At 35.9% G+C, this 12032-nt stretch overlaps 1 protein-coding gene across 9 annotated transcripts in view; it reads right to left on the bottom strand.

Annotated features, from left to right (window-relative positions):
* FRY (FRY microtubule binding protein) overlaps nucleotides 1–12032 on the bottom strand; it is a 428782-nt gene that overhangs the window by 167441 nt on the left and 249309 nt on the right. For all 9 annotated transcript variants that reach the window (XM_072719962.1, XM_025996751.2, XM_025996753.2 and 6 more), the window contains 4 exons: nucleotides 8481–8620; nucleotides 3731–3821; nucleotides 3429–3508; nucleotides 3236–3316 (listed from right to left, as the gene is read on the bottom strand). In XM_072719962.1, the coding sequence (XP_072576063.1) occupies nucleotides 3236–3316; nucleotides 3429–3508; nucleotides 3731–3821; nucleotides 8481–8620 (392 nt within the window). The remainder of the gene's footprint in view (nucleotides 1–3235; nucleotides 3317–3428; nucleotides 3509–3730; nucleotides 3822–8480; nucleotides 8621–12032) is intronic.

The raw sequence follows: 12032 nt of genomic DNA, 5'->3' as shown, positions 1-12032 counted from the left end.
CTCTGTGCTATGTTATGTCTGGACCAGTGGTTCTCAAACTGTTGCCTCCAGATCAGCTGCATCAGCATTGCATGAGAACTTGTGAGAAACTCTCATTATTGGCCTACACCACACCTACCAAATAGAAACTCTGGGGGTGAGTTCCAGTAATCTTGTTTAACCACCCTAGAGGTGATTCAGATGTGCTAAAGTTTATGAAGTCCTGGTCTGGACTAGGAATAACAATAAGGTATATTTATAAGATGTTTTCTATTTTATGTACATTATATTATTTTTACATTTTTACCTTCACAAAAATGCACTGATTCAGGCAGTGAATGCATTTCCATTTTACAAAAGAAGAAACAAATTTGGAAGATCAACATGACAAGGAAGACTCACCGCCTCCACCCCCCCCCCCAAAAAGACTCAAACCCAGGTCTTCTGAAAAAAATTCCAGGAATTTCCACTATACTCCAGCTCCTTACATTGTCATGAACTATAAAATAAACTCACTGCCCTAAGAACAGTGTACAGTTTGATTGGGAAGATAAAACAATGTAGAATCGACCATGAACCATGCAACTAATAATAACAATAATAATAATTATTGTTTATCATGAGTTATGAAATAAAGTCACTTCCCTAAGAAGACTGCACAGTTTGGGAAGATACAACAATGTAGAAATGACCATGAACCATGCGAATAATAATAATAATAATAATAATAAATATTAATAATTAATAATAATTATTATTATTTGTGAGGTGTGTTCTCAAGTGCCTGACCCTTTGCTTGGATCTCGCTGATTTTTCCAGGAGGTGGAATGGTCAGGCCCGATCACTTTCTCATATTTTACATTGCCTTTTATGGGAATTATACACTTAAAGAGGCTGTAGGGCATAGGAGAATTAAAAGGCTCTTTTCAGCTGGATAATTAGAGGAGATTTCTGGGCATTTGAGTTTGGGTAAAGGCTGAGTCTTTAATCAGTGATGATAAAGGATGGGAGGCAGAGATTACATTATTGCTAGTAAAATAAAAAATAGTGATTTTGCTAAAACTTAAAGACTGAAACTAAGAGTTAATAAGTAAAATCATAATGAAGAAAATATTTCATATGCATTACTACTGGGAGCTAGATGTAAAGTCTAAAATTAGAATTGTTATATTACTTCTTCATTAAAAAAAAAAAGATAACCACCCTGTACTAGATAAGCATACATCCTTTCCCCGCCTGAGAACAAAGGAAACACTACTTTTCTAAGGCAATGACAAAGTAATGTTTCTGGCATATTCATGAAAAGGAAGCAATGTGATAATTCGGATTATGACACCAGTTTAAGATTGTACTATCTATCATTAAAGATTATCTATACCTTGACTGGTTAAGAATATCATTGTGATTACTATACTTTACTGCAGTTATTGTAAGAGGACTGACCAAGGGGTTCTCTTATGACTGGAAAGTACCGGAGCATCGTCCAAATTGAGACATTTCATATACCCTATTGCAGAATTGGGACAAATACTGACATCATGGAAATTAAAATAAGCCATGGTTGGCAGGAAAACACTAGCTTAGTGGATCATATAAATCTAGCCTAATACAGAGATTCCTATAACCTTAGAATGTTGTTTAGTTATGACATTGTTTTTCAATTCATTCACAGCCAACTCAAAATCAGTATTGCTAAGGAAGGTCATTCTACAGTAATCGATATTGTTAGGCATAATTCACAAAAACTTAAACCAAACCAAAACAAAGAAACACAAAAGGCCATTTTTGGCAAATTAAATTTTCCAAATGATAGTATAAGAGAATTACAGAAGGGAAAATTACAGAAGAAATTACATCGGAATACGTCCAGATTTTCAGGATTTGACACAAATCAGCCAAATACATATCAAAACTCATTTTTCTTATCTTTTCTAGGAATGGGGTAAGACACACATCAGCTTGCTAGGTAACTGGAGCTTCTCCCTTCAAAATGCCAATACTTTTGTCATTCAATTGCAATAGAAAAAGATGTATTGGGCTTTTTTTTTTTTTTTTTTTGTAGATGACCCAGGAACCACAGTTATGACAATGGGCTGCAATAAAAGTGCAATACAATCTCATGCAAATGGCTCAGATAGCACTACTATTTAGTTCTTATGTATGCTTTGGCTATCTCTTTCGTCTCTCTTGCTGCCAGTCTTTGAGCTTGAGATTTCTCACTGGCATCAGTGTATCTACCTCTCTCCCATCTAACACTGATGTTTTATGTGTTAGAACAAAAATACCTAATTGATATGAATAGATAAACCTGCTTGGGGTAAATAAGTCACATGGAAGAGTTTTGGGGGGTCTGTTTCCTGAGTTCTTGTCTGTTTTGGCTAGGTGATGTTGCTGAGTAAGTACTTTTTACAAATTTTTTTTTTTTTTTTTTTGATAAACTGGATATTTCCATGCATGCTACTAAGTTAGGAAATTTCATCTCTTGGAGGACTTTCTGAGGACTGCATTGCACAAGCATCAGGGCATCACTGTTACTTTAAGTTCACCTCTTGGCCTGGATTCATATTTTGTCTCTGGCTCATTTTGCCTAACCTAGGCATTCAGGATTTTGTCTGATTTGCCTCAGGGTGGAATAAGATGAAGACGGGTGAATAAGATGTGACATCACTTTTGGAAGAAGTATATTATTGCTAATAGTCTAATACCACTTTGTTCTAGCCTGCTAAGTAGTGTTATGGGGCCAGATAAATTTAGCAATGAGAATTTTCCCCCAACTTGTTTCCATGACAGAGTCTGGGACATTTTTAGCTCAGCTGAATTAAATAAGGTCTATAGTAAACGGACATTCTAGAATGGAATTTTCCCATTCACAGATGATTTATATTGTAACTGCCCACTCATGGAATATAGAAAACAAAACTTCTAAAACCGGTAAACTTGTTTGGAATATTTGGGCAGAGAGAAAGTAATGTGGTTAGTCCATTTCTTTCTTTGATGTCGTAGTCTGAAAAACTCATGGACTCCTGATGGAACCTGGCTCAACTGCCATGTAAAAAAGATTATGGAGAAAACAATTGAAAACAGACTCAGTACTTGCATCGAGGGAGCTTTTAGTCCATTTCAGAGACATGGCGCCCAAAGCTAAAAGGACCCTAGTTCTCTGCAAGCTCACACAAAATCCCTTCCTGAGAGCAGGGCTGGGCTGTAATAGAAGAGGCATTTGAATTCTTACTGTAAAGGACTGATGTTCACTTACTTAGCTTGTGCCAACACTCCAATGACTTCTGCATACAGGTCTGCCACAATGTGCATATTGCCAGTGTTAGGACCAAGGTACCTAAATAAGATATGATTAGACAAGTGAGAGATCCCCAGTCATCCAAAAATAGCACACTTGTTTTAGAGTCAAGTACCAAACTTCAAAATTCTAAGGAGAGAAATTACTTTACCCTTCTTTGTACTTAAAGTGCTTGAAAGCCAAATTAATAACATCATGTATTAGACTGTCTATTACAGGATGAAGTGGAATCTGAAAAGAAAAAAAATTAGATGGCTCTTAACTTGGAAGAGAATATTAAAGATCAAATCAGTAACAGTACTTCTAGAAACTATATATGGCCTTTAGCAATCAATAAACATAGTTCACATGACCCAGTATTTGGAATTCATGAACAACTTAAAACAGATTTTTAAAATGTAAGTGGTTTTCAGATAAATTTTATCTAAAAGAAACATTAAATTACTGACCTACCTGTTTCAAAACTTCTATTAATACTAAGGAAAAAATAAAATCAATGGCGAGGTCCCGTCTTTCCATTAAATAATCTCGCTGTTGTTCGTCACTGTAAAATTTAAAATATTCACATTCAGTGGCATTGAAGATATTTTCAGAGTGATACAATTCATCAGACATCGAGGGCTCATTCCCAATGGACTGCACACCACTTCTGCTATTACAAGACTGCAGTGGTAAACATATGCTAACGCTTTTTATAATCAGTGAGGTGTAGGGAACTCACATCAGATCAGAATATTTGACTTCAAATTTCAACTTTTCCACAACGTCAACTTGAGTGGCTACTTGAGAATCTACAACCTCATTCCATGGACTTTTCTTTCTTTCTTTCTTTCTTTCTTTCTTTCTTTCTTTCTTTCTTTCTTTCTTTCTTTCTTTCTTTCTTTCTTTCCTTTCTTTCTTTCTTTCTTTCTTTCTTTCTTTCTTTCTTTCTTTCTTCTTTCTTTTTTTAATAAATATTTTATTTACTTATTTGAGAGAGAGAGAGAGAGAGAGAGAGAGTGCACAAGCAGGGGAAGGGGCAGAGGGAGAAACAGAATCCCAACGTGGGGCTCAATCCCAGGACTCCAGGATCATGACCTGAGACAAAGGCAGATACTTAACAGATTGAGCCACCCAGGTGCCCCTCCATGTCCTTTTCTAAGATGACTTTCTGGAATTCTATCATTTATAGAATGGATATAGACCAGGGCAGGGCTGTCATACTAGAGGTGGATATTAAGAAGGTCCTTATAAAAGAAGCTACATGATGTAGGGGGAAAAAAGGGGACAGAATACAATTATCAGCTACAGCAGGACTACAGAGGGTGGAGAAAGGTTAGGAACAATTTTTGTTGCTGTTTCCATGCCTCTTTCCTCTTGACCTTCTGCCACTTGAGATTGATGAATGAAGAAGTGAAGGGGCAGTGGAGGCAGAATGGTTATAAAGCAGGTGAAAGAAGAGGTAGAAGAGGCAAAGTGGAGTCATTTGAACTCACTCAAAAGTTAGGGAGCAGAATTAGCACTGTCAGAAGGACAGAAATGTTAGTCTACTACCTCTCCCATCCCCACCACTAACCCTCAGTTGCTGCTTCTCTAACATACTGAGGGCTAATTTGGACTTGAACCAAGAAAGACAAATAACATGATTGCTGAGATCCCAGCACAGAACTGTGGCTAAGAAGGTTGGCTTTGGTGTGCAACAGTACTGAGTCAAAATGATGCTTTTTCTATTTACCACTAATTGCTCCATCTACAAAATGAGAATAATAATAGTAATTACAGAAAGGTGTCCTTGAGTATTAAATAAGATAGAGTGCATAATATATTTAGCATAGTCTTGAACATGTAATCACTCAATACTTGCATATTAAAAAAATACTTGCATATTAAGGAGAAGCCATGAGAAAGGATGACCAAATATAGGCTTGTCAGGCAGGTGTTTTCAAAATAAATCAAGAATATTTTAAATACAGAATGTTTTTCCCTTTAGTCAAAGGGAATGAGAAGAAAGGAAGGTGATATTTAAGATCTAAAAAAGAACTTCTGGAGAAGCTCTGTAACTTCTTTTTTCTTTTTTTTAAAGATTTTATTTATTTCATGAGAAAGAGAGAAAGGCAGAGACATAGGCAGAGGGAGAAGCAGGATCCCTGCAGGGAGCCCAATGCGGGACTCCATACCAGGATCCTGGGATCATAACCTGAGCCGAAGGCAGACACTCAACCACTGAGCCACCCAGGTACCCCAAGAAGTTCTGTAACCTTGAGCAAGTAGAATGAAGGCTGGTGAATGTAGAATGGATTAACAAGGGAGGTTGCAGCTGTAACTCTCAAGGAGAAATATATGGACAGGGTAGGAATTCATTCAGGATCATTGTGAACAATCTTGTTGGGAGGAAGAGCACTGGCCCAAACCATCTATCTGAAGTCCTGGAAGACCCACTAGAACTGGAAAGAACTTCTTCCAGCTGGAGGAGAGGAAAACACATGGAATTGAATTAAAAAAGATAACATTCATTAGTCTGACCTGGAGATTATATTATGGAATAAGTCAATAAGAAGTTTGAAGACTGAAAGGAAGGAGAACTTTCAAAGATGGCCAGCAGCAGGAGACAGAAAATTATTGCGTTGGATGGCCACAGGGGTCCTCTCAAGAAGACTTTGAAAAAGTAATAGTTCCTGGCAGGGAAAACAACTTTTAATCCCTGATTCTATTTTATCTAATAAGCCAATTTATGCTTTCCAATAAAGTAAGACCTATAATTTTCCAATAATGAATTCAACTTTATTGCTGGTTTGAGGTCTAACTGCCAGGAGTCAACAGCATTTGACAAATTTATTTGGCAGTCAAAATGTTGATATTATACTAATCTTAGAAATCATAACCCTAGTACACATATGTTACATTTGACTGTTTTTGGTTGCTTATGCTTCTCTCTAAAGTTCCTCTTTTCTTTTTTTCTAGTAACAGAAACTCACATTATCACCTACATCATGTTCTAGACGCCCTCATTCTTTTGGCTTTCACCCAAACACACATTCTTATTTTGAACTTCCAAATGCTAATCAAATGCTGCTGAGTTGAATTTCACTGTCCTGATGCTGTATTTGATCTTGGCAATTACTCTGATCTCCTGAAAATGATCAGTAACATGATTTTTAAAATATTATTTTCAATCCATACAGAAATAAATTCATGAAAAATCTAGTTTTATTAACTACATTCTGACAAAACAGAGAAACAAAATTAAGACCCACTTAATTCAACTTACTAAAACTGTCCCATTCCTCCTCACTTCCCCAAGGAAATGTTTAATATCTGTTTATAAACTAACATGTAATTAGAAGAATAATAAAGTCTTGCCATTAATTAATTAGTTAATTTATTTTTTTAAAGATATTATTTGTTTATTTGAGAGGGAGAGAGAGAGAGCATAAGCAGTGGGGGAGGCAGGAGGGGAAGGAGAAGGAGACTCCTCACTGAGCAAGAAGCCAGACATGGCTGGATCCCAGGACCCTGAGACTATGACCTGAGCCAAAGTCAGATGCTTAACCAACTGAGCCACTCAATGGTATCACCCCTGATACCATGAATTTATTAATCATACAGTCTGAACCACTTTTAGACACAGAACTGAGATTTTTAACTTTAAAAATTGATACATCAAAAATATTTGTAAGAAGAGACTGTTAATTAGTATGGGGTTTCTTTGCAGGATGATGAAATGTTCTGGAATTAGTGGTGATGGCTGCACAACCTTATGGATATACTAAAACTACAGAATTACACACTTTAAAAGAATGAATTGTGCCATGTGTAAATTATATTTCAATAAAAAATTCCCTCTCTTCAACTAAAAAAATGATTCAATATGAAAAAGTTATTAATTTCTCTCCCAAATGATAAATAAATGATTAAATCTTGCATAAATTCAAGCATATTATAAAATGAAATTACAAGTTTGGATGAAATATAACTCATTTCATGACAGTAAAAAGTGGATATTAAAATAATATTGAAGTATCAAGAAAAATGAGATAAATCACTCACAAGAAGTAGTTAATATCTGATGTTCTGAATGATCCATTTTAGTTTACTGCCTTTAAAAATGCATAATCAATTCATATAGAGAAGTCTGCTTTTAAAATAGCCTTTTTTGGGATCCCTGGGTGGCGCAGCGGTTTGGCGCCTGCCTTTGGCCCAGGGCGCGATCCTGGAGACCCGGGATCGAATCCCACATCGGGCTCCCGGTGCATGGAGCCTGCTTCTCCCTCTGCCTGTGTCTCTGCCTCTCTCTCTCTGTGTGTGTGTGTGACTATCATAAATAAATAAAAATTTAAAAAAAAATAAAATAGCCTTTTTTAAAAAAGTAAATATGGGCAAATATTTTTTTCTATTTACTTATATTTCAAACATATGAACTACATATATTTATTTATATAAACTTTTGGGGGGTGCACACTCATTGGACAGTGTAAGAATCTTAAATTTTACAGTTGCTAAAGTGTTTCTGTAGCAGTGAGTTCTACTTTTCAAATCCATAAGAGAAAGGGATCACAAAATAAATAAACAAAATTCTCAGCCTCAGGCAAAGTTCAAGATGGTGTAATCTGACTTCCCCGTTTTGCTCTTGAAAAGACAAGTCACATAGAGGTGGTGAGTTGTCCAAAGTCACAGCGCTAATGGTGGCCCCAGGCCTACCACTGATGTCCCCCCAGCCTCTTCCCCACAACAGCACACTGAGCACTGAAGGTGACTAACAAGGACTGGGCAGCATCCTGCAGGGCCTGCAACAGCCCTTCTGCTTTTAGGTATCCACTGGAGGAGACAGGGCTCAGGAAAGAAGCAGGCAGGAGGGCAACGTGGGGCCCTTTACACATGCCCCAATATCAGAATAAGGCTGAGGATGTCTTTTCAACCTGTGACAACTGGCAGTGACTAATACTCCCACTCTAGACAGGGGGCCCCCCACAGCACCTGCCAGGTATCTATGTGCAGACAGGCAGATGTAGATAATGCATAAATCCCATTTTGACTTATGTTCCAGAAAGAGAAAGAAAGAAAGAAAAAAAGAAAGAAAGAAAGAAAGAAAGAAAGGAAAGAAAGAAAGAAAGAAAGAAAGAAAGAAAGAAAGAAAGAAAAGAAAAGAAAAAAAAAAGAAAAGAAAGAGAAAAAGGAGATGGGGAAGGATGAACCAATCTCATATTCCTACACAAAAGAAATGTACCTTTTTGATTTATTGCTTGTTCGTGGTCTGTATTCATGTGATTCATCCTCGATGCCATTTTGCCTTTTATACCAGTCAAATAATGTACGCAGAATGGAAGGCAGGCAGTACTCAGAAAGGGAGCTCATGGAGCTGATGACCTACAGAGAAAAACAGGTGATAAGAAGGCTTTGGTGGCCTGCCAATTAGTGAGAAACTTTTCATTTCACAAATAACTCCAAGCTATAGTCACCACAAAGTTTTCTTATTTATCACATCTTTTCCTTTAATAATCTTTATTAGTATATTCCTAAGGGCCCAAATCTCTTAATGCTGACAGATGTTCCTTACATTAGAATTTTGTGGTTCAAGAAAGTTAATTACTTCCACTTCCTTTCATTCTAGAAGTCAGATGTTAATTGCATACAGGTTACTCATGGACCACAGAGAAATTATTTTTCCCATACTGTCCAAGAAGTACAGTGCCTTGTACTCCTTAAGTCTCAAAAATGTTTGTTGTATAAATAAATGTATTAACACAATTACATTAGTTGTTTAGCTGAAACAAACAAATCTAGCTCCCAAACAAATAACCTAAATGGTAATATAATGTATGCTTTTCTGCCAATAATAATTTATCTACTCATCTGAGGTATGCCCCAAATTAGAGTCAAGACATAGACCAGTAGCAATAATTTCCTGTGTATCACCTTAAAGGCAAACTCCTGCTCTCTTTTTTAAACAATAAATATATCTTTGATAGATGAGTTATTTTAATTTCCTTAAGCTGGAAAGATTTGTGGTCTTTTATTAATTATCATGAGAAAATAAACCCCAATTGATATCTCATGCCATGTGCAAAAATTAACTAAAAAATCCTACTATAAAAACTTAAAACTATAAAACTTCTGAAGAAAACAGTAGAAAATCTTTGTGACTCTGGGCTAGCCAAGGATTTCTTAGGTGACATACCAAGAGCAACCTCCATGACAATCTGATACTGAAAATCATCAAAATTAAATGTTTATGTTCTGGGGATGAAAGGATGTTCAATATTCACAAATCAATCAACATGATATACCACATTAACCAAATGAAGGAAAGAGTCATGTGATCATCTTAATAGATGCAGAAAAAGCATTTGACAAAATTAACATCATTTATGATAAAAATGCTCAATAAAGTGGGTTTAGATGGAACAAACCTCAACATAATAAAGGCCATACATGAAGAACATACAGATAACATCATACTCAATGGAGAAAAACTGAGAGCTTTTCCTTTAAGATCAGGAACAAGGCAAAGATGTCCACTGTTACCACTTTTATTCAACACAGTACAGCAAATCCTAGTCACAGCAAACAGGTAATAGAAATAGAAATAAAAGGCATCCAAATTGATAGGGAAGAAATAAAGTTGTCACTATTTGCAGATGACATAATATATATATAGTGCCATGTCTATCAAAAAACTATTAGAAACAATAAATGAATTCAGTAAAGTTACAGGATACAAAATACACAGAAATCAGTTGCATTTCTTTACCCTAATAACAAAGTAGCAGAATGAGAAATTACAAAAACAATTCCATTTACAATTGCACCAAACAGAATAAAATACCTAGGAATAAATTTAACGAAGAAGTAAAAGACCTGAACTCTGGTAACTATTATGACATTGACAAAAGAAATTGCAGAAGATACAAAGGAAAGATATTTCATCTTCATGGAATGGAAGAATTAATATTATTACAACTTCCATATTACCCAAAGTAATCTATAGATTCAATGCAACTCTTATCAAAATACCAACAGCATTTTTCACAGAACTAGATACTAAAATTTGTATGGAGCCTCAAAAGACCCTGAGTGGCCAAAGCATTCTTGAAAAAGAAGAATAAAACTGAAGCTTTCACAATCTCAGATTTGAAGATAAACTACAAATCTCTACTAGTCAAAACAGTTTGGTAGTGGCACAAAAATAGATACATAGATCAATGGAACAGATTAGAGAACCCAGAAATAAACCATGCATATATGGTCAATTAATCAAGGACAAGGAAGGTACGAATACAAAATGGCAAAAAGACAGTCTCTTCAATAAATGATGTTGGTGGTGGGAAAACTGGACTGCTACATACAAAAGAATGAAACAGGACAACTTTCTTATGCTTTCTCACACAAAAATAAACTCAAATTAGATTAAAGATACCTAAATATGAGACATAAAACCATAAACGTTTTAGAAGAAAACACAGGCAGTAATTTCTCGTACATCGGCCATAGCAACATTTTTCTAAATATGTCTCCCCAGGCAAGGGAAACAAAAGCAAAAATAAACTAGTGAGACTAAACCAAAATAAAAAGCTTTTGTAGAGTGAAGGAAACCACCCACAGAATGAAAAGGCAACCTACTGAATGGGAGAAGATATTTGCAAGTGACATAACTTAAAAGGAGTTAATATACAAAATATATTTTAAGAACTTGCACAACTCAACCCCAAAAACTCCCCCAAATAATCCAATTAAAAATGGACAGAGGATCCAAACAGACTTTTTTTTTTCTGAAGAGAACAAACAGATGGCAAACAGACACATGAAAAGATGCTCAATATCACCATCATCAAGAAAATGCAAATCAAAACCACTATAAGATATTACCTTAAATGTGTCAAATGACCAGAATAAAAAAGATAAGAAATAACAAGTGTTGGTGAGGACGTGTACAAAAGCGAACCCTCATGTACCGTTGGTGGGAAAAAAAAATCGATGCAGCCACCAAGATATGGAAGCTTGAGTAAGTGTCCACCCATAGATGAATGGATATAGAATATGTGGTATATACATATACAATGGAATATTACTCAGCCATCAAAGAGAATGAAATACTGCCACTTGCAACAATATGGATGGACCTAGAGAGTATTATGCTAAGTAATGTGAGTCAGACTGAGAAAGACAAATACCCTATGATTTCACTTGTATGTGGAATAGGAAAGACAAAACAAAACAAATAAAAAGGAGAACCAGACCCACAAATACAGAGAACAAGCTAATGATTGCCAGAGGGGCAGAGCTAGGGGGATGAGCAAAATGGGTGAAGGGAGTGAGAGCCACAGACTTCCAGCTATGGAATGAATAAGTCATGGGGATGAAAAGTACAACAGAGGGAATATAATCTATGATACTGTAATAGTGCTGTACAGTGACAGATGGCATCTACACTTGTGGTGAGCATAATGTCTAAATTTGTGGAATCACTATGCTGTACACTAGAAACTAATGTAACATTGTATGTCAACAATACTTCAATAAAAAAATTAAGAGCTTCTGCATTTAGAAAGACACTGTTAAGAAAGTGATGAAAAGACAGGCTCTGGCCCCGGAGTAAACACTTGCAAACACCCATCTGATAAAGGCCTTATAAATAGAACATGTAAACCTACAATGAGATAGGTTTTACCTATCTATTCACAAACACAAAATCACAAAATTTCTTTTTTTTTTTTAAAGATTTTATTTATTTATTCATGAGAGACACACACACACACAGAGGCAGAGACACAGGCAGAGG

This window comes from Vulpes vulpes, chromosome 9, assembly GCF_048418805.1.
Source record: "Vulpes vulpes isolate BD-2025 chromosome 9, VulVul3, whole genome shotgun sequence".
Lineage (NCBI taxonomy): Eukaryota > Metazoa > Chordata > Mammalia > Carnivora > Canidae > Vulpes > Vulpes vulpes.
The sequence above is the reverse complement of the archived record's forward strand: the minus strand, read 5'-3'. Positions and strand labels throughout refer to the sequence as shown.